Below are 24,748 nucleotides of genomic sequence, written 5' to 3'. Positions count from 1 at the left end.
TATTCTGCAGTAATATTTGCAATGATGCACAAGGGAAATAGCCAAAGTGTTCCCAATACACTATGAACAACATGGAGGAAGAAAATGTTGGGATTACATTAAACCAAGTTTTTATTTTACTTTTTTAAGGTCAGTTTAAAGTTGTTTTTTTTCATCTGAGAGTAGTCCTACAGCATTCAATATGGAATACACATTTATATAACAGACTGTTCTCCATACTCGCAAATTCCTATTCTACGTGGTCACAATTATACAAGTTTAATACTGTGAACAAGCAATAATTAGAAGAAAATTAAGCTTAGAAATAAGTTCATAATAGTTGTGAAAAAAGCAAACAGAAACTGAAGATATGGGAAAAATAAGTGCAAGACAATACAATAAAAGTCCCTTGAAGGGACTGGCAATCTACCGGTTGAAAAGAATTTAAATTTGAATTTCTGTTGAGAAGTGGTAATAAGACAATTTCTAAGACAGCAGCCATGGTGGCCATATTGGATTTCAGAATGGAAGCATTTTCTTTTTAAGTCCAAGTAGATATCAAGTCTTTTGGCGAAAACCCTGTTTCGATATGACCAGCCATCTATGAGGAAGAGTAAAACCAAGATTTTCAAGATGACCACTGTGGTGTTCATATCAGAGGCTAGATCAGCACCATTTTCATTTGGAAAGAACAAGATAGTGTAAGAAGTCTTCTGGTAGAAACCCCATGTTGATATGACTGTCCATTCAGGAGGAGTCGTGAAAACAAGATGGCTGCTATGGTGATCATATTGGACATCCGATCAGTACATTTTTTTTATCCAGGACCAACTATACATTATAAAAAGGCTTTTAGTTAAACCCCCTTTTAATATGACTAACCATTCAGAAGAAGTAGCAATACCAAGATTTTCAAGATGGCCACTGTGTCAACCATACTGGATATCCAAGTTGCACCATTTTCATCTAGGAATCACTAGACAACATATCAAGTCTTCTGGTGAAAACTCCATGTAGATATGGCTTCCATTTAAGACAACTGGCAATAACATGGTTTTCAATATGGTTGTAATGGTGGCAATATTAGATGTAAGATTGGCACCATTTGCATTTAGGACCAACTGGACCATAGGATGAGTGTGTGTGTGTGTGTGTGTGTGTGTGTGTGTGTGTGTGTAAAGTTTCAATGCAATCCTCCCTGTAGTTTAGGATTAGCAATAAGAAACTTGTGCAAAGGGATGGATGGAGGTCAAATGCTGGACATAGGCCATCTCATAAATTCTTCTGTTCTGTGACCAGTACAGTTAAAAATGTATTATTTTACTTAGTTAAATAGCAGATCTGTACAGTGCTGCAATGCAAAGCAAAGATACAGTGATCCATGAGTCAAGTACTTCAAGAGATATCAATTTGCTTGATCATTACCCCTTGGAATAAATATTTTTATATTTCTAAAAGTGAGAAATATTTTACTTTTTGTACGTTAATTTAAATTAGAAAATAATGAAAAATGTGACATGAACCAATAGTTAACTCACACAAAAATATTCTTTTTTTTTGTAAGACCTGTAGAATTCATCAAACAATTTTTAAAACTACTTATATTAGTTGGAAAACATTTTAGTGACCATTTTCATGACATATATAGCAAGCCCATTTTTTTTCATTTATTACTGCCAAAACAATTTCTGTGGAGAACCCCCTGAGTTGGATCTGCATAAATGTTTAGTGATCAGAGTTTATCTGTAGGGTTTTAAAAATTCTTTCTTGGCAAAACCTAGGAGTCAAGTATAAAGAAAACTACTGACCCAATTTTAGAAACGGAAAGCCCAGGAACAAATGTTTGACATCATGGAAGCAAGAACTCACATCCTGACAACTACTAGCAAAAAAATATTAGAATTCATGCTTTTGCTATCTATATATGTTTATCTTTCTTTAGTACATATTAGAATTCATGTTTTTGCTATCTATATATGTTTATCTTTCTTTAGTACATATTAGAATTCATGCTTTTGCTATCTATATATGTTTATCTTTCTTTGTTGACAATTTATTCTCAGTCTCATTAAGACTTGCCAAAAATGTTTATCTTATGCATGTCTTTCTATCTGCAACTCTCATTTCTTTTTTTCTCTCTCTCTAAATATCTTTTTGCAAGCACAACTTTTCCTTCCTGTACATGTATCTCTCTCTCTCTCTCTCTCTCCACTCTTCATACCTGTCTTCTGGGCAAGTTTTATTGGTTTTCAGCCATGGGATGATGCACTGGAAAACAAAAGAATCAAATGATAAGAAATATTCTACTTTTTATTATTCTGTTTGAACATGTACATATTCTTGTGCTAAAACAAACATGCACCCAAAAGGTGTTCTTATCAATGTATTTCTACATGCTACTAGAATCATACTGGCTTCATTTTTCCCTGACCAAAGGCAAATTTTCTCTGACTACATGTTTCTTGTCCAACACAAACTCATCATTTTCAGTTTTAAACATATGCAACAATGGAATAGACCATATTTCTCCAATGACAAAAACATACTTGATAAGACCACCTCCCACCATAAACATTTGGACTGGAAGAAAACTTGCCATGGCTGTATCACTGGATTACAAACCTTGAAATATATAGAGACAGTGATCTGAATTTTTATGATGGCAGTTGTAACTTTTAACGGTAACATCTAATGGTACATATACATAACAAGATATGAGACTATTAAAATCAGTCTCTGAGAAAATGACTTAAACACAAACTCTAACCTCAGTGTTGATGTTAGATGGATGAAGAGATGGCCAGATGTTGATGCTAGATGGATGAAGAGATGGCCAGATGTTGATGCTAGATGGATGAAGAGATGGCCAGATATGACCTCAACACAAACCCTAACCTCAGTGTTGATGTTAGATGGATGAAGAGATGGCCAGATATGACCTCAACACAAATCCTAACCTCAGTGTTGATGCTAGATGGATGAAGAGATGGCCAGATATGACATAAACACAAACCCTAACCTCAGTGTTGATGCTAGATGGATGAAGAGATGGCCAGATATGACCTCAACACAAACCCTAACCTCAGTGCTGATGCCAGATGGATGAAGAGATGGCCAGATATGACGTAAACACAAACCCTAACCTCAGTGTTTGATGCTAGATGGATAAAGAGATGGCCTGATACGACCAAAATATTAACCCTAACCTAAGTATTGATGCTAGATGGATAAAGAGATGGCCAGATATGACATAAACACAAACCCTAACCTCAGTGTTGATGCTAGATGGATGAAGAGATGGCCAGATATGACCTCAACACAAACCCTAACCTCAGTGTTGATGCTAGATGGATGAAGAGATGGCCAGATATGACATAAACACAAACCCTAACCTCAGTGTTGATGCTAGATGGATGAAGAGATGGCCAGATATGACATAAACACAAACCCTAACCTCAGTGTTGATGCTAGATGGATGAAGAGATGGCCAGACATGACCTCAACACAAACCCTAACCTCAGTGCTGATGCTAGATGGATGAAGAGATGGCCAGATATGACGTAAACACAAACCCTAACCTCAGTGTTTGATGCTAGATGGATAAAGAGATGGCCTGATACGACCAAAATATTAACCCTAACCTAAGTATTGATGCTAGATGGATGAAGAGATGGCCAGATATGACATAAACACAAACCCTAACCTCAGTGTTGATGCTAGATGGATGAAGAGATGGCCAGATATGACGTAAACACAAACCCTAACCTCAGTGTTGATGCTAGATGGATGAAGAGATGGCCAGATATGACATAAACACAAACCCTAACCTCAGTGTTGATGCTAGATGGATGAAGAGATGGCCAGATATGACCTCAACACAAACCCTAACCTCAGTGCTGATGCTAGATGGATGAAGAGATGGCCAGATATGACGTAAACACAAACCCTAACCTCAGTGCTGATGCTAGATGGATGAAGAGATGGCCAGATATGACGTAAACACAAACCCTAACCTCAGTGTTTGATGCTAGATGGATAAAGAGATGGCCAGATATGACCTCAACACAAACCCTAACCTCAGTGTTGATGCTAGATGGATGAAGAGATGGCCAGATATGACCTCAACACAAACCCTAACCTCAGTGCTGATGCTAGATGGATGAAGAGATGGCCAGATATGACGTAAACACAAACCCTAACCTCAGTGTTTGATGCTAGATGGATAAAGAGATGGCCTGATACGACCAAAATATTAACCCTAACCTAAGTATTGATGCTAGATGGATGAAGAGATGGCCAGCTGTTGATGCTAGATGGATGAGTAGGTGGACACATATCATCCATCCATAAGCCATAACTGCCATGCAGTTCGACCATAAACAGCATCCCGAGCTATGGACATTATGTTTCCCTGACTGGATACAAAATTCTGACTTTTCCGTCTTTTGAATGAAGCTTAAATTTGATTGTACTTACATTAAAATTCTCTGAATTTACATTCACTTTTCTGAAAAACAAAAATTCTGACTTTTTCCTGATGTCTGGGATGTATAGTGAGATTATTTAATGACATATTAAAACTAAAGGAAAACTGAAACTTCATATATTTTGATGAATGAAATTAATGACTCTACTATTATGGAAGAACCGAATAAAATCCAAGCAGATGAAGAAGGAAAAAACAAGAGTCCCTAAAAATGACTGACACTCAATGACAGAAAAGAATTTCCAGGAATTCAAGCCATCATTAATATTTTTCAGCAATAACAAGATTTTCAAAATAGCCAATGTGGTAGCCATACTGGCTGTATGACTGGCACCATTATCATTTTGAACAACAAACCCCATGCTGATAAGACTATGAATTTAGGAGGAATAGCAATAACAAGATTTTTCAGATGTCCTCAGTGGTACCATATTGGTCATCCAAACAGACCATTTTTGTTTAGTACCAACTAGACAATGCGATGAATGTGTTTCATCCATGTAATTTAGCAGGAGTAGCTCTTCTAGTCTAGGACCTGTAGAGCTAAAAACACGCAAAAGAAGCAATGTTAAGATGAAATTCAATGAACTGTGCGAAGAAATCAAAAAAATTGTTTAATCTTAAAGAGTGTTTACAAGAACAAAACAATTGTGTTGTTTTGGGTTAAAAACTTTTTTAGCACATGACAGGCTATACATGGCAGCCAGTATAACTGGTGCTGGAAGAACCTGGGAAAACCCTGGTAAGAACCACCAACCCACAGGATGCTGCTGGCAAGATTTCTCACCCACATTGGCCAAGCCTGAGGCTTGAACCCATGCAGACATTGGTGAGATGGAAGTGATCGGTAAAGGCAAACATTTTAGACCCATCAGCCACCTGGGGGCACCAACAAAACAATGAAATAATTACTTAGGTAATGGATAAAAAAAACATTGATCAAACACATTGATTTTGATGAAAAATTATCCTTAAGTAAAACAACAAAATAATCTACAAATTCTGAGCAATTTTGAACCAGGAAAAAAAAAAGACTTTTGGAAAACTCCCATGAAATCAAGTTAATGTTTGAGGAATACAGTATATTATGAAAATATAAAAAGTGAAATTAGCATTGGTTCCGATGGATTTGCCTATGAAGTTTACTGTATTTTGGCTTGTATAAAAAATTGATATATAATGCAGGGGTGAAGCAACCAGACAAAGTGGGTGACTAAGTCACCTTACAAATTTGTAAACTTCGCCTTCTTCTGTTAGGAAAGCGAAAATGACTTTGCCCTGTGATTGTTTTTAGAGGAAATCTGGGGGCGCTCACCAGTTATTATGTACTTTTGACAGACCAACGTATGTAAGGTGAAGTTGTTTGCATTTAAAACATTCATAGTGGAGAGAATGTTGGCATACCTCTATGCTACTTTGATGTAATATGGCTGACATTTCTTTGGATACTGTACTTTTGGAAATTGTAAATGATCTAAGCACACTGCTAACTAAAATGACTGCTCCCTTGTGCTCCAAAACTAAGCCTGAATTTGTCTAAAGTACACTATCATTAGCAGCTATTAAAATAGGGAAAATGGATTTTGCCAGACTAGACAATACCAGCTTCTGAAAGTGCAATACATGAATTACCAAATATATAAAATGTGAAAAAAAGTTATCGGCTCTTTTTTACAATTACCTCTGAAGTTCAGGAAGTGAAAAGTACAGTATCCAAGTGGAGCTAGCACTTTTTTGAAAGGTGAACATCTGGAGTAAGACCAAACTGCATACTATATCACCCATCAATCATACACAAAAGAAAGAGGAATTAAAAGCACCACCTTAAAACAAATATAAAAATTTATGCAATTATTTTTCTTATTTTCATATCATTATGTATGATGTTCTGAATAAAATGGTACATTAACATTGATTTTATGCATAAAAATTAGCTAATTATGATTATGTTGCTCTTGCTTACATAATTTGCCATGAGGCATGTTTGTGTGAGTAGTAAACTTAATTTGGGGGAAATTATAAGTCTTAGAATATAGAAGTAAAGTCAACTTCAATTTAAAACTGTTGCATTAAGTAAAAGAAATATATAGTAAAAATGTTTCTTTTCATTTATTTGCAATGAAATTAAAAATAAATGATGACAAAGCAAATTCGCTTCTTCCATATTAAACAATAGGCAAATATTTTACACTTTGACCTTTGACCTTTATGAACCTCATCTGTTCCATCCCTTTTCAAACTGCAAAATTTATTGTTGACATCTCAGGAATAATAGCTCACCTTTTATCATAAGGGGTGGGGGCTGGACTTGTTAGAGACTCTGACACTCATAAATACTGTTCTGTGGGGGGAAATACAGGAGAATTATATAAACGGACTATTTTGATGCTTGAGACTTAAATGTTTCAGCCATACAATCAAAATTAAATCATACAATAATAATACCTATGTTCACTTTAAGGGGGCGTTCACCAGTTATTATGTACTTTTGAGAGAATGACGTATGTAAGGTAAAGTTGTTTGCATTTAAAACATGCACAGTGGAGAGAATGTTGGCATACCTCTATGCTGCTTTGATGTAATGTGGCTGACATTTCTTTGGACATTGTACTTCTGGAAATTGTAAATGATCTAAGCAAACTGCTAACTAAAATGACTGCTCCCTTGTGCTCCAAAACTAAGCCTGAATTTGTCTAAAGTACACTATCATAGCAGCTATTAAAATAGGGAAAATGAATTTTGCCAGACTAGACAATACCAGCTTCTGAAAGTGCAATACATTAATTACCAAATATATATAAAATGTAAAAAAAGTTATCGGCTCTTTTTTAACAATTACCTCTTAAGTTCAGGAAGTGAAAATGACCAAGTGGAGCTAGCACTTTTTTGAAAGGTTCACATCTGGAGTAAGGCCAAGCTGTATACTATTCACCCATATTACACTCATCAATCATACACCAAAAAAAAAGTGGGGAATTAAAAGTTCTTTGAACAAAACCTAAGATATACAAGGTCTTTTTTAAATAGCCAGTATAAACAGTGAGGAAACCCAGGGAAATTCTTTTTCTTAAAAATTCTAACCCTATGCAAAATATGAAACTGCAGAGCGCCACCTTTGTATTACTGTCCTTTTAGAGATGCTCCCTCGCCTTGGCCAGGTTAGTTCCAGTATTATGTTATATATAGCTCAAGGCAAAATGTAAGCTTCAAGCCATCAGATAGTTGGTGTTGATATCAATTATGCCAACGAACAAACTCTTGCAAATTCACAGGCATCTGTTTTGATAGATGATTGACCATTAACCATTTCCTGAGTAAGTTAGCAACTATTACTGCCCGATTTCTGTAAGATATCCTCCCATGATAAAAACATAAAAACTTGTGTTTTGAAACTTAAATTTATTTAAATAGCAAGTTGAGTTTTAAGAATAGAACATGAATATTTTAACTGCCGTGTGTACACTACTTTCTTGATAAAAACCATTTTAGAACCGTAATAGAACATGTCATGAGGAAATGATGACAGACATCGCTGTTCTAGGAAGTACCGTTTTATTAGATTGTCTCTTTTCATAAAACATTGGGCAAATATGTTCAGGAAAATCATAGAGACTCATAGAGAACTGAGTCAAAATATTTTGTTAGTAAAGATTCAGTTTTAAAATGCAATTATGTAGGTCAGAAATATACAAGATAATGCTATGTAGTGGAATTCACAAGATGCTGTAAGGTCAAGGTTGTATTCTGAGTTTTCATTTTTGTGAAAATACGAAGAAAGGAAACAAAATAGAAAAGCAAATACTATTTAACCAATACCTAATGTTACACCAAGTACATAGACATTTAATAAAATCTTAAATTTACAATCCTCTCAATGGACTGTTGCAATAATAATAATAATAATAATGAGGACTTTGTATAGCGCCTAATCTTTAGAAGCTCTAAGCGCTTTACAACATTAGACAACACCTATAAGATAAAAAACATATAATGATATGATTACAAACACAAACAACATGAAATTAGAAAACATAGAAGAAAAAAAACATGCTGAGAGTATTTAAGGTAAGAAACATTATTAGGTCTTTAAGCTTGCTCATGCAGTCGAAATAAGTGAGTTTTGAGAGCACTCTTGAATGTGATCACTGTATCTTTGTGTCTAAGTTCAGTGGGCAATTCATTCCATGCTGCTGGGCCCTGGTATGCAAAAGAATGCTGTCCATATGACTTTGTTTTCATAGTGGGAATAATGAGTATACAATTGTCAGAAGAGGAGCGTAAGTATTTTTGCTGGTGTGTACACATCGGTGAGGTCAATTAGGTATGCTGGACTAGAGTCCGTCAGTGAAACGTAGCACAGAGAACAAATTTTGTGTTTGATTCTGGATCAAATGGATAGCCAGTGTAGGGTACAGAGCAGTGGGGAGGTGTGCTCTGATCGTGGTACTCTAAGTATGATCCAAGCAGCTGTGTTTTGAACTTTTTGGAGTAGATATTAAGATGAACCAGACAGAATTGAGTTACAATAGTCCAGTCCTGAAAGTACTAATGAACACACAAGTGTTTTAGTGGCATCAACTGAAAGATATTTGCGAATGGAGCTGATGCATCTCAGCTCAATTTATGCAGCCTTGCATATGTTCATGACATGTTGGTGCAATGTGAGATTACTGTCCAGAGTAACACCTAGGTTTCGTACTGATTGTGTGAATTTAATGTTGGTGTAGCTGATATTTATTGTTTGAGGTAAAGGATGTGAATGAGAAAGTCTTTGTGTTGTAATCAGAATGGCCTCAGTTTTATCATCATTCATCTGCAGCTTGTTACATGTCATCCATGATTTCACATCAGAAATGCACCTCTCTACACCTTGGATGGTAGCATCAACTTCAGTTGGGTGGCTAGATTTGTATATTTGGGTGTCATCAGCGTACAATTGGTGAGACACTGGATGAAGATCTATGACACTTGAGAGCAGCTGAGTGCATAGAATGAAGAGAACAGGTCCAAGAACAGACCCCTGTGGAACACCACAACACAAATCAACTGGGCTGGAGTTTATTTCATTTGCAGACACAATTTGTGTTCTGTTGACCAAGTAAGACTTGAACCACAGTAAGGCTGTATCATGAATGCCAAATACATGCTGGAGACGGTGAAGTAATATATCATGGTCTATTGTGTCAAATGCTGCAGACAAATCAAGGAGGGTGAGGACTGTAATCTTTCCGCTATCCAAAGCAGAGAGAATGTCATTAACTACTTTTAAAAGAGTAGTTTCAGTACTGTGGCAAGGGCGATATGCAGATTGTACATTGCTTAAAAGACTGTGTGAATTCAGATGAGATACAAGCTGGGATAGAACAACCTTTTCTAAGATTTTTTATATGAATGGGAGATTAGAAACTGGGCGGTAGTTCTTTAAATCGTTATGGTCTAGTTTTGGTTTCTTCAGCAGAGGCTTTACAATGGCAGTTTTGAAAAATGATGGGAATTCCCCTGATGAGAAAGAGGTATTAATAACATCAGTTAGTGAAGGCAATACTGGATCTAAGCACTCAAGCAGCAGTGATGTTGGAATTGGATCAAGTTCACACGACTTTGGTGCACTCTTCATCAGGATTGTACGTACGAAATCCATAGAGACAGGTTCAAATGCTGCTAATGGTTGCCACTCAAATTCTGTATCCCAACTGTATGCTGATGACGAGTCAATTGAAATTGTGGTGTCAAGCTTATCTCTAATGGTTTGTACTTTGTCACGGAAGAAATTTGCAAACATGTCCGGAAGGTTGACTAGAGAGAAGGTAGTTGGAAGTGGTGTAGATTTGTTCCTTGACATTGGCTTGTTAGTAATCTCAAAGAGCTCTTAGCAGCTGGAACTTTCCATGATCTTAGTAGTGTAGTGGGCTGATTTTGCTGCATGGACTATATTTGTGACATTCTTCTTAGTGGCTTCATAGATAGTAATGAAGTTATAAAGTGAGTGGTTACATTAAGAAAACCCATCTTTCTAAAAATAGATGTACTTGCATGTTGGCTGTGTCAATTCAGTTGAAAAAAAAGGGTTTAGTTCATTTATATACTGACTTTCATTCTTCAATGTGTTGTCTATGAAAAGATACAGTAAAGTTTTATTGACAACAAAAAAATTAGGATGAACAGTATGATCTGAAAGACGTGTGAATCTGCTCTCATGTACATTTTACAGGGTTATTTCAAACAAGTTTAGAAATCATTTCAAATGCCATTTTATAGTGAACTTTCAGAAAGTAAAAAGAAAAATTCATGATTAAAGGTAGATGATTAAGCATTTGTATTAACTTACAATTACAGTACTGTAATCTAGTTACTCAGTAACAATTCATTAAAATGTATAGCTTCTGTTGTTCTCTTTATAAGTCATGTTGCCAAAATACACTGAATATGAATATGAGTTTTTAAACATGCTCCAAATGTGTTTATAATATAGATAGAACTAAGAAAATTTTCTACTTGAAAATAAATTATTGCTTAAAATCAATGTTAAATGCAAATATGCATACTAGGAAATAGAGGGCATAATTCAAATAAGAGAATGAAAACAACACACACACATATATTGCATGTCTTGCTTTGCTTCCACTTCTCCCTGTTCACCTCTCACTTCTCCCTGTTCTGTCCAAAAGGAGAAGTCATTTCTTTCTAAAATTCAAGTCTAGCTTGACCACTGTATAATGTGCACCCTGAATTTTACTCAGAATGAGGGAAAAAACTTAGTTCTGCATTATAATGCACATGTGATATAATGCATCTTTAAATCATGATAATTTCACTTCATAGTGCGCCCATAGTCTACTAGTTTGGGTAGTGTACTGATGATCATTTGTTACACTACATTTGAACTGCTTATAATAAACCAGAACTTGACTTTTTCTCTTGTCTTTCCTGTCAATATGCAGCACCCAATTGAGACAAATATTGTTTTTCAAAGATAAAAGAACAAAAACGGGAAATTATTTAAAGTATATTTTCAACTTTTTAGTTGATCCTTAAAAAGGCAGTATTAAGGTTTGCTTTCTTGATGGAGTTCTGTCTGTTGCACCAAATTCCTCTTCACTATTGTCACTCTTGTAAAGTCGATAACTGTCCTATCTGTCATTCTTCTCCACTCCATTATAAAGACTCTCCTCCCAGTGGCTCTTTTATCATATGCTTATGTAAAAGGCAATTTATATTTAAATAAATGTTGTTTAAAAACAACATTTACATCCATATAAACTCCAGTTAGTTTAAATCCCAAAAATGATCATTTAGAATGCTATGTTTTCTCTCCAAGTAAAATAATGTCTCCATTCCCACCCAACAACATTAGCTTTTGTCAGTAAGTTGCATGTACACTTCCTATGGTTAGGCAGCATTCAACTTGACCTTGCGTGGACTAAGCATAGTTGTTACATTAAATTAAAAGATAGGACTCGTCTCTTGGCAAGTACAAAGGCAACATTGGTTAAGAAGGCCATGCATATGTTAATGAACAGAGAAGTGAAATTTATGATGTGCAGTATGTACCTTTATATGAACCATAATGAAAAATTTAACATGATGTCTACATCTGCCCATGCTGATGCTCATACCACTTGGGTCATAGCATAGTACTATGGATCTACTACATATAACCTCAAATTACATATAAAAGGGGCAGTCTGAGTTATATGATCAGTATGACCTAGTAGGACTATGTTGTGGGAAGTTGGATTATTTACACCAACTGTCTGGTGCTTAGAAGACTAGAAGAAGAAAGAAAATACAGAGAATGTGAAATATTCACATTTTTGTTAGGACTTGAATCTTATTTTAAAAAAAATTTAAAAGAATTATTTCAGCAAATGTCAATTTAGATGTAAATTGCTGGACATCTGAATGTCTAATATAGATATATATATATATATATATATATATATATATATATATATATATATATATATATATGTGTCAATCACAGTATGGATGTAATCCTGATATGCATGAGTCCCTAGCTACTTAACACAATGACAATGATAGCTAGCATGTTATAAATATCAGAACTATATCCATTTGTTAATTTTGCATCATGACACCACACTGGTGGCACAGCGATTAAGTATGGATCCACATAGTTCATTAAAATCTATTACCAATATTACAATTAAAAAAAACCACCCATTTTTGGGCAAATATGCATGAGAAGAATAACATCAACAGTAAGAGTCAGAAATAACACACAGAAAATGTTAAGATATGTGAAGAATCCAGTTAAGATATGTGAAGAATCCAGTTTTAATAATTACAGCATAAAATGTACGTGGTCTGGTTATTCATTGTAAATAAAACTATTTTAATATAATCAGTACAGATAAACCTCCTGAATCTTGTTTTCAGGTTTCTTTATGGAAAAAAAAAATATTTATCTACTATTCATATAACCTAATTACTTCCTGTAACTATGATAAATAAGTACATGTTGATGAAATTTTAAATTAATTGCAAAAGTTGACAAGTCTGACAAGAAATCATGCACAGATTCTTTTGATTATAATCAATTTTAGCAAGAGAAAGAAATGTATTAACCTAATCCTTGAAATGTTTTTGAATTTATGATTTTAGTGAGATAAAAAAACATTTTAATTAACCAATCCAATTCAATCATTCCCATTTGTTTTGCTATCAAAACTGCACACTGTTGGTATAAATAATCAATCTACCCAGATGAAAGTCTGGATATCATGGAAATCTATTACCTTCCGACAGTAGCTGTGGCCACAAGGAGCCCTTTGAGGATCAATAAATACTTCCTGACATATGGAACAGTACAAATGGCAGCTGACAGACTCTGGATTCAGAAAGTACCTGTAAAATCAAAGGTGCAAGTACACGTAAAATAATAAAAAAGAGAGCAGTCACTGACATGAAAAATAGGTAGTCTCTCCTTTCACCAGTTGTACAAAATCATTTACATGTTGAGTCAACGTTAAGATTTGAGTAGAACGGAAGTTTGAAAGTGGTTTTCATTGCGAAGTTTGTGTCTAACTTGAATAGATGGGTTCTGGGGTCATATAAAGTACATGTCATTGATCTAAGTGGCTCCTGGGATCAAGGTTACTACCTAATAGTGATCAATTGGTGAAGTTTGACACCTGATTGATCACTTATAGATGTTAGATAGTGATAGAAGATGGGATAATTACTAATTAGCCTACAAATCTGTACTCCATAACACCACCCAGAAGGTGTGTGTGTGATTAGGATTTTTAACAGCTTTAACAATTTTTCAGTCATATTGCTATGATGTCTGCAGTGTGGCAGCCTACAGTGATGTCTAGCACTGGGATATCATGCCGCAGACATGTAGCATGATGTCCCACCCAGTCACATTATCCTGAAACCAGGCCGACCAGTCGTAACACTAACATCTTAATGCTGAGCGCCTAGCAAGGTAGCCGATAGTACCATTTTTAAAAAATCTTTGGTATGACTCAGCAAGGGTTCGAACCCACGACCTCCCGAATCTGAGATGGCCACTCTAACCACTAGGCCACCGGAGTGGTATCCCACCCAGGTGATTAGGTTGTTCACAAATATTTTGATATAGGTAGACCATAAAGCTTCATCTGCTTGAACAATCATGTTAGCATTAGGGGATGTGTATCTCTCTCAGGTAAGAAACTGGGGAATTCAGAATGAAATTTAATCATCTTGTTGTAGAACTAATCAATGAAAAATTAGTAGGAAAGGAAAATAGACCCCAAAAAACTGCTTTAAACTTGTATTATTTTGGCTTCTACAGTACATTAAAAAAATCTGCCAGAACTTTTGGATTTTAATAAATCTATTAAAAGAACCAAACTAAGATCCAGTCACATCTCCATGTTGTACCAATCTGGGAAGAATGTCAAAAAAAGCGATTTTGTGTATTGAGTTATTCCAGGTAAACATAAATCTGAATTACAGTATATTTTACATTTTTCTGGTATCTGGTATTTTTGTCAAATACATGATACTCAAAGAACATACACTATGCAGACAATGCAAATTTCTGGGGTATATTTGTACATACACACCTTTAATACCTATGATATGCTATATCAATAAGGTACTTGTTATTTAGGTATCACACAACATTGAAAAAAGATGAAATTCAAAATAGTGTCAACTTTTAATTAAAAATAACTGTAAAATAAAATTTTAACAAAATTCTATTCATATCAGTAGTATACATGAACCTGTTAAAAAATTGCAAAAAACCCACTGAACTATTTGTTATGCTATGCAAAGAAAATCTCAGCCATCTATGCAACTTATCTATCTTTTTTATACTTTCATATAATAAATGATATTTAAAGACCCTCCTGTTTGTTTGTAACCCCATTATTAATTTTAAAAACAAAAGCATCAAGGATTTAAACAATGCACAAAGTAGTAAATTCATTCATCAATTTATAATTTCTAACCTGACTGTTACTTGGGGGTCCCGAACACTGTAAACTTGTTGATGTTTTGATTCAGATGGGACTTGCTTTAGTAACATGTCACAATACCTGCATAGGCAAGTCTATGTTCTCAAGCAGCAGATGTAATATAGTTCACCAGGTTTGATGATCTCAATAACTCTGTAAAGTTAGGAGCTACATCTCTGAACATATACATGCAAGTTTCTCCTAATTATCTGTTTAATTTGTGTTAGAAACAATTAAAACTAGACACTGCAAATATTGGCTGTAGATGACACAGTTTTAACCAAAATGTACTGTTCTAGAATCAAGAAAAGGACAGTAAGCAGTCTATTTATTTGTTTACATCGAGAGCTTGTTAGGTTTGAAATGGTTTACAAACGCTTTTCCTTAAATATCTTTTTGTTTTAAAAAAAAGAAAGTATTTATATGTACATTTTGGTGTCTAGAATACATAAATGCTAGGATTGCGGACACACTTCTACATAAATAAACACAACATAATGGGGGTGGAGTGGGCATGTCTGACATTTATTTACACCATGTAAACGCTTAGTCCTACATTTTGGGCATCTAAAACAAAAATAGCATGTCCTATGTCTTACATTGTAGGACTAGTAAACACTCAAAAACATCTGATTCATCGCCCTTTAATACAATTTTGTGGAGAAGGATTTTTAATGCATCCAAAAAAGCAAACACAACTTTTATATTATAATATCAGATATATTTTTGTTGGAACCATAAATAATAGTGAAAATTCAAGTTCTTTCGCAAGATAATAGCTAACATATTTATGTAATATTAGGTGTTCCAAGCTGTCCTAGCTGACCAGGTTGATGGGCTGCCAGCAGGGCAAAAGTAATTTTTTTTGCATATTTTGAACAATAAATTTTATGCCATCACTAGTGACTATTCATAAAATCAATAAATATATGCATTTGTCACAAGAACTACTTTTCTTCTATCATTTTATAATTATAGCTATCTATATAAATCTTTGTGTTTTTCTTTTATTTTCATATTTAAAAATATGTTTATTTGAGATATATAAAGGGCATAATTTGTGCAGCAGCGGTTCATCTGAACTTTGAAATTATACATACATGTTATTGTAATATTTGGGATTATGCATGGTATTTCCCATGTTACTATATTTAGCACCATTGTAAAGCAGAGAGAATGACCTACATTTTGATTTCTTTACTGTGTAAATCGATTTTGTTTTTGCTTCAAATTTTACATTGTGAAAACTTCAAAATGAAAATTTTTCAGGTAAATCTCAATTTTACAATACAAATTTGATATCATTTTAAAGCTTGTTAATTATACCTTATTTATGTATAAACAACAGAATTTTCCACGACATTACACAAGACCATCGTGCTTTTTTAAAGTATGCTGGGAATAATCCATATGCAATGGCTGGCCTAACACTTATGCCACATGATTTAATGTAAATCCAAGACGTATTATGGCCTCCGATATTCCATCCATGGATTATTTATTGCTAGTTTGTAAGTAAAATGATTTGTTTTTAGTGTTTTATATTTATTTTTGTCTTTATATCTGTATTTTGAGTGCTTGAAGTCATTAATTGGAGGTCTTATTCTACGGTTCAAGGAAAATCTTTTGAGTCCAATTTCCTTGGCTAAGTCACTTTTACACATGAAATACGCATGCAAAAATGGCCTCAGATGAAGCTTGGCATGTTATTTTACGTATTTAAAGTAAATTTGTTAACATTTTTTTCTTCTCGTATGTGACCAAGCAGGTAATTAATAGATTAAATTGGATAGCGAAAAATTGTGACTTTTTACGTTTCTGTTTGTAAACATGATTGAACAAAAAGGAAAATGGGCTCTGTTACCCTTCTTTATTTCTTTTCACTTTGTATGTTTTTGTTTTTTATTTTGAGCAAGGTCAAAAATTTGGGATAAATGTTTATTAACAATAAAAGGGCATTGTAAATCTAGCTAGCTACAGGATGATATTTTAGTATGTTAAAACTATGAGACCTATCCCCAATTTCCAATTTTTATATATCTACATGGCATTTCTAATTTTTCCAGTCTGTAACAACAAGTGTAATGCTTGTAATTTTCAGGTCAGCATCATTAAATGTAGCTAAATGTACCTAATTCATTTTAAATACTCCATGTGAAATTAATCAATTTGGCCTCATTTAAGAAATCAAAGAACAAGCAGTGCTCAACCACAAAACAGGACCATTTTTAAAAACAAAAAACTATTTTGGGCTGAACAAACAATCTACACAAATTTAAATTCTTTTACTTCTTAATATTTTTTATGTTGCTTTATTGCATTCATCAGTTCAAGTACATCTGACAACTTTTTCTAACCTTACACATTTCAGGTTCATGAGTGGATTAAGAAACTATCCTGAGACATCCTATCCTCATACTGCTTCACATCGGTAGCTGTGTATTACGATGACCAATATTACATTGGACAAGTGTTGGAAGTACACCAACCTGATCTGGCACTCGTAAAGTTTTTATGCCAGATGAAAACCAAAACCAATCATTTCAAATGGCCAGCCGGTGATGACATTGCCAAGGTTAAGTCATGTTTTGTGTTTGATTGGAACTTTAATGTACAACCAGTTTCAAGCAATGGCTGAACTTCGAAAGTTGAAAATATTTTACACTGACCAGCAAAATACAGAATAAAATTCTCAAGCTAAAACTTTGTTAAAGATGTTACTTTTCTGATTATTTTAAACAAAACAGTCCTTTATGACATTTACAACTGTATCTACTGTTTGAAGTGTTCATTTTCTTCAAGACATTAGTCATAGTGAAAGATTTTGATACTTTGTCAATGGTTCTTGCTTTGTAACCTATCTTTGCTTTATCATAATTATATTTGCTTTATTAGTATGTATGCATTAAAGATGTAATATGTTCCATTTTGGTACAAAAACTATCAAAGTCAGTTACTAATTGATGAAGTTGCAAACTTTTGAAAATTGTTGCTTTTGCCATTTTCAGATATTACTTCTGCTTTAAAACCTACTTTCACACTAATGTTGACATGCTTTGTATACTGCATGAATTCTTCATATAATACCCTGCATTTTGGTACAAGAATTATTAAAATCTGTTAACAAATAACAAAGTTGCGAACTTATGAAAATTTTCGTTTTTGCATTTTTTGGGGACATTCATATTTTTGCTCTTTTTCCCCCGATTTCTATGATCTGGAATGGCAAAAGCTTCATATCCATTGGCCCAGGACAAAATTGGGCTTTGTTTTCAGAAGGTTTTCTCACAGGAAGATACTTTACTTTGCATTTAAATGTCATAGTCTTAGTATTTGAAGGTTGCGAAGTCGTGGAAAAGTTCAATTTCTGGCTGTAGTTTTACTGTTTTAGAGTGAACCTAATAATAAATGATTATTTGTGTAAGATTGTAGTGCTTGCATTTCTTGAATAACAAGAAACTGTTCTAAAGCTTCAAATAATTTTTTTCTTTACTCATCCGAAGTGTTGATGGTAATTGCATTTTCGGTGGTGATCGCAAATTTCTCCAAGTCCCTCAAAAACATTGAAAGGTCATATCTTGAAAAGTATTTGACGGATTTGCATGATTTTTTCAACATTTTATTTTCATATTATGGTGTTAAGGATGGTAACAACAGCTCAGTGCTTATAATTGTATTTGCTGATATCCTAAAAGTGGATTATGGACGTTTCGCCCCATGGACGTTTCGGCCCAGGACATTTCGCCCCACTTCAATGGACATTTCGCCCCATTTAAATGGACATTTCGCCCCACATGGTATATGGACGTTTCGCCCCATGGACGTTTCGGCCCAGGACATTTCGCCCCACATCAATGGAAATATCGGACATTTCTAGAAATTCACAAGCATTACACCATTGTCTTCATTTTACTTTAGGGGACTACCGTTAAGATTTAATTTCATGCCCCATAATCCCATCACTCTCCTCCATTTCAATAAAATGTATTTTCCCAATTTTGACATGTAGTAGTCTCCCTTTAAAATCTTTACCCTCTTCTATTCTCTCCCATTGGATTCCTGGACATTGTTCGATCTATTGATTTACGTGGTATTAAAACAACTAGTACCAAGAAAAGTAAAGACTGCAAGTCATAGAGCCACTGATAAATTTCCATGCAAACACGTGCACGAGCTTCTATACCAAACGATCTGTCGGACAATGCACTTGAAGAATCATAATTTTTATCCTAAAACTCAGATTTTGATATACTAAGATCAAACGTTGTTTATTTATATGTCATTGTTTTTGTTATTAGTGAACGCCATAACATCTGTGCTAAATTGTAATTTCCTTGTCATAAAAGCTTACACGACTTACACACCCTGGCTGCAGCTTAAATACCTTGATACCACATTTAGTAGATTATTTAAATATGAAGATCAAAGAAGTTACCCGTCTGTAATTAAGTCCTATTAACACTTGCTGGGAGCAATAGTGAACGCCAGAACATTTTTTTTCTCTAGGGCACCAGACAGATGCACCCCTACTTATAAAAAAAAAATAAAGTTGTTTTATATGTGTATATTTTCCAAAATTTTGTCGGGGTATTTATGTATTTCCCTAGTGTAATCTATAGGGATGTTCATCCTAGTCCGGTTTTTGTCACCTTACTCGAAATCCCTCCCCATAATTTCAAGTTGACCATGGCTAGAGGAAGGGACAGCCACTAAATCAAATTATCCATGTTTTATTATTATATTTTCTTATTGGATACAATCTATCCAATGATAATTTGTCATTGTTTTATTATTTTAAATTTAAATTGGGATTTTTATTTTAAATTTAATTTGGAATTTGGGCAAATAAAGGGTGGATTGTATTTGAACGACAAATAAATCATATTGTTTTGTATGATTGATGATGTGTGTCGTTTCTCGCATTACCATTATACTGAGACAGGCTGTACTCGAGTGAGGGTGCATACTTTATTTAATTGTACTTCTCCTGACTGCAGCAGGCCGTCTCTTTAACTATTTAGAATAATGCCAAAGAATTCAGATCACAAGGGACACTTAATTATATTTTTGATCATTTTAAAGTAAAATGAAGAACGTAGTGAAATGCTGATGAATTTTTATAAATGTCCGATATTTCCATCAATGTGGGGCGAAATGTCCTGGGCCGAAACGTCCATGGGGCGAAACGTCCATGTACCATGTGGGGCGAAATGTCCATTGAAATGGGGCGAAATGTCCATTGAAGTGGGGCGAAATGTCTTGGGCCGAAACGTCCATGGGGCGAAACGTCCAGGTACCCCTAAAAGTGCTTGGAATACCTAATAATATGGATATTAGTCCCATGACGACTTGAGATTTCGATCAGTAAATTGCTATGTGAAGATCTAAAAGATCTGGACCTTTATACACCAAGATGTCACAGTGACATGAAGTAGGGTGTCAACAATTTAATTTGACAAACAAACCGTTCCTCGTCATCAAACACAAAGCCGTTGTTCCTTTTCGGCATCATGACTTGCTTGTCGACTTTGAAAACAGCGCGTTAAAACGATCGGAATCCCTTTGACATCGTCTCAGTCCTCATTCTGAACCTCTTTGTCTCTTTTCAAGACCGACTACTCAAACGTAGGTTACCTTTAAATGAAAATAAGGAGGGGGCGTTCTCAAGATATTATGAACATCTGAGAGACTGATGGTTGTAAGGTGAAGTTATTTGCATTTGCATTGCTATACCTCTATGTTAATTTCATGCACTGTGGATGAAATTCTTTTTGATAATGTACTTGTGGAAATTGTATATGCTCTAAGAACACAGATAACTATGATGACAGCTCCATTGTTAATGGCTTTTTAAAAAATTACAATTTACCCCTGAGCGAGCAGCATTTTTTTAAATGTGCACATCTGAAAAATAAAGGGAATCGAAAGTTCTTTGAATACAAGGTCATTTTAAAATAGCAAGTATAACCAATAAGGAAAACCGGGGAATTCTTTTTCTTTATGAATCTAAGCTGCTGCGAAATACGAAAGTGTAGAGCCGCATCTATTATTTCGACTGCAAGAACAAACTTAAAGACCTAATAATGTTTCCTACCTTAAATATTCTCAGCATGTTTTTTTTAATGTTTTCTAATTTAATGGTGTTTGTTTTTGTAATCATATTATATATGTTTTTAATCTTATAGGTGTTGTCTAATGTTGTAAAGCGCTTAGAGCTTCTAAAGATTAGGCGCTATACAAAGTCATCATCATCATCATCATCATCATCATCATCATCATTATTATTATTATCTAAGCTGGTAGTGGACCAGCATCGGGCTAGATTTAAAAAATATATCACTATGTATCGTATGAATTAAAGGTGAACATTTTTAATATGCAGATTATTTTCGAACCCACAAACATCACATCAGTAGAACAAAATTGTTAAAATAGTGTCATCGAACAGTTATAACTTTAAATAGATCCAAATGTGCAGATCGTTTATACTTTTACAGAGAAGATAAATAAATAAATAAATTGTGCTATCTTTATTTTTTATTTATTTCCAACGTTGTGCTTTATAACTGTTAACAATCGCTTATTTTTGGAGAAAATACCATTTAGGTATTCAAATTCCTTAAATGTAGAAATAGTAGTATCATCCAGCTTATACACAAACTGAGTAGAATTACGTGATCGAATAAAACACACCAAAACAACAAATACTATTAAAAAACACAATAAAAACGACTGTTATCCAGCGAACATCGCACAAGACTGGTAGGTATTATATATATATATATATATATATATATATATATATATATATATATATATATATATATATATATATAAGAAGGATTCTTAAAGAAAATCCTTGCCATTAATACCTTTCTCCAAAGACCCGCCCACCAAACTAAATCAGAAGCTTTGCTAAAATCAATGAAGGATGTTTGTGGTTTTGTTTTTCAGGATTTCTGATAGTACATGTAAGGAAAATATGTTATCTATGTTTAGAACACAGCACGAAATCCCTCTTGGTTTCCTGCTAATATGCTATGATGGTTCAGAAAGTTTTTGATCAATGAGTTCAGTATACGATAAACAATGTACTAAAACAGCTAAGAATCGGTTGATAATTTGGGGGTTTGATGGGATCTCCGCATCGGTTATAAATAGGTTGTATGATATTATATCTCTAAGCCATTGTCTCAAATATTAAATTACAAAAAGATATACAAATAGACATTGACAAATCTGATGGGATTGTGTTTGTTTGTTTTAAATATTCGTGTAGTATACTATTATTAGTAGGGACTTTGATATTTATCAGCGCTTGAATGCATTTAATGATATCCTCCTCTGTTTTCTGTTAACTATGTTTTTTTTTTTTTTTGTCGTCCATATCCAGCTATTAGGGATTATTTGAATTTCCTTCATCGATGTTATCATTATAACCTTTAAAATAATCATGTAGCGTACCTAGTGTAATACTTGAAATATAGCGTTTTACGTGTATTGCCGGAATTATAGCGTACTTAGTGTAATGCTTGAATTATAGTGTACCTAGCGTAATGTTTCATTATAGCATAGCGTACCTAGTTTAATGCTTGAATTATAGCGTTCCTCGTGTATTGCTGGAATTACAGTGTACCTGGCGTAATGTTCGAATTATAGCATAGCGTACCTACTGTAATGCTTGAGTTATAGCGTTCCTAGTGTATTGCTTGAATTACAGTGTACCTGGCGTAATGTTTGAATTATAGATTAGTCATCTCTCAGTTTGCTTGATTTGTTTACTGTGCAAAACCGGCTTGGTGTATAATTTTAAAAGTTCTACTGAGTGTGGCCACCACCATCACCAATTAACACAGAAAATAAAGGAACAGGAAAACAAGAGCAAAGAAATAATACCAATAAGAGGAAACGATTAGCAACCCGCCAAGCCGTGAACAAAGGAATTGCACAGAACGAAGGAACTCTCAAACAAAGGAACGATAGGAACACGTAACAGAAAACAAAGGAACAAAGGAGAGACTTGGAGCGGAGGAGCAGACTGGGCGTTAGGACAAAAACAAAAGATAAGTCGTCATTCAATGCTATAAGCAATTTAAGTAGAAGAATGCAAACTAGGTCCAAACAAATGGCTCTGTTCAATCCAAACACGCAAACACACAAGCCACCAAACAACCCTATCAATAAATCAGTAAAAATATTGGATGTATCACAACTCCAAACAGCACCAATAAAGCATGTAAAACAAGCAAGATTAACACAAGTCGTACCAACCACAGCAAACTCCAATTCAACCAACATCACACTGGGACCCCAAATTCTGGTCACAAACACAGACCAAACAAACCACAAACCAGCAGACATAACTAACACCCCCCACCCCACCCCACCAACAGAAACTACTAGAAATACAAAACTACACTCCAGGGAAAAATATAAATACAATGCCAATACTATCGCCAATCCTCTTCAAGGAAGCGGATAAACGATACACAAATGAAGATATAGACACCACTATTCCAAACCAAACAAATGAATTTGACAGTAACCTACTTACCTTAAACTCACCACAATTAGACCACATAACCATAACCACCACCCCAAAATTCACCAAAAATGAAATAACCAATTCTAGAAACATGCAAACAAACCAACAACAGGAAATCAAGCAAAAAACAATAAATCAAAACATTAGGAAAGAAACTATACACTCAAGCCAAACTCCTGGACCAGCTGGGATAATAACAGCAAGGGAACCACCAACCTATGGGAACAAATCCAATGAATTAGACACTACCAAACTACCCAGCAGCATCACTAATATGGCAACCCAAAGATCCCAAACAACCCAAAACACATACCTAGGTAAAGGCAAGGGCCCGCTAAAACCCCAAAACAGCCACAAAAAACCCACAAGTAAGGTTAACTCAAAACAGGAAATAAAACAACAACATAGCCCCCCAAACAAAATTTACAATTATCATTCCATCGAACACACCATTTACATAAGCAGCAGGTGCAACAGAATTACTAGTCTAAGTACCAATATTATTATGACAGCACTGGCCCAAATTCACACTGGACAATTCAAACTGATAAGACCAAGGCGAAACTACCTGATTGTCCAATGCAGCACAATTCAACAGGTGGAAAAATTCATCCAAATTGAAATATAGGCCCGATAAAGATCAAAGTAGAGAGACACCATAGCACTCAGAGGAAAACACGAGTCACTTCGAACTCCAAACAAAGTGAAACCACAACTAATCTGGCCGAACCCACTAAAACCACTATCTTTAAAAAGGTAATAGCACTAAACGGATACAACAAGGACATAATCAATGAACTCCTACTTCATAAACTCGCAGCGAATGGAACACAGACCACCAAAATCTATCTTAAAAATCACAAGGGACAAGGAACAAACAAAGCAGTTATAGAGGCTACCGAGCCAATACCCTCAATAATAAAACTATGACAGCCAGGAGTGTACCATAAGCTGGAAAACTACATAAATAGGCCAAGATTTTGCACCAAATGCCTGCACTGGGGACACTATGCCCTCAGATGTAGATTCAAACCAAGATGTAAGTACTGCGGAGGTCCACACAAAGTAGAATGACACACAACTAAACAAAAATGTGCTAACTGTAAAGAAAACCATTATCCTAGATCGGCAGAATGCAGATTTGCAATAAAAGAGAAACAAATAGTGGACTTAATGAACGAAAAACACCTCACCTGCCATTCTGCCAAAAACATTATCTGTAAAAACAACCCCAACACACCAAAATCTACCTCTGAAACAATC

At 34.6% G+C, this 24,748-nt stretch overlaps 1 protein-coding gene across 2 annotated transcripts in view; it reads right to left on the bottom strand.

Moving 5' to 3' along the window:
* The window catches only part of LOC149802960 (RING finger protein 151-like), a 42,022-nt gene extending 20,602 nt beyond the window's left edge, over positions 1 to 21,420 (bottom strand). Inside the window, exons 1-3 of one of the 2 annotated variants that reach the window (XM_089952487.1) lie at positions 20,406 to 21,420; positions 13,225 to 13,333; positions 2,201 to 2,247 (exon numbers count right to left, since the gene is read on the bottom strand). In XM_089952487.1, coding sequence (XP_089808613.1) covers positions 2,201 to 2,247; positions 13,225 to 13,333; positions 20,406 to 20,452 — 203 coding nt within the window. In that variant the 5' untranslated portion in view covers positions 20,453 to 21,420. Of the gene's footprint in view, positions 1 to 2,200; positions 2,248 to 13,224; positions 13,334 to 14,934; positions 15,069 to 20,405 lie in introns of those variants that run through there. The other variant, XM_089952486.1, reaches the window with a different exon arrangement.
* Positions 21,421 to 24,748: the final 3,328 nt, after the last annotated feature.

The sequence above is a fragment of the Sinohyriopsis cumingii genome, chromosome 3 (assembly GCF_028554795.1).
Source record: "Sinohyriopsis cumingii isolate HCF-2022 chromosome 3, ASM2855479v2, whole genome shotgun sequence".
Lineage (NCBI taxonomy): Eukaryota > Metazoa > Mollusca > Bivalvia > Unionida > Unionidae > Sinohyriopsis > Sinohyriopsis cumingii.
The sequence above is the reverse complement of the archived record's forward strand: the minus strand, read 5'-3'. Positions and strand labels throughout refer to the sequence as shown.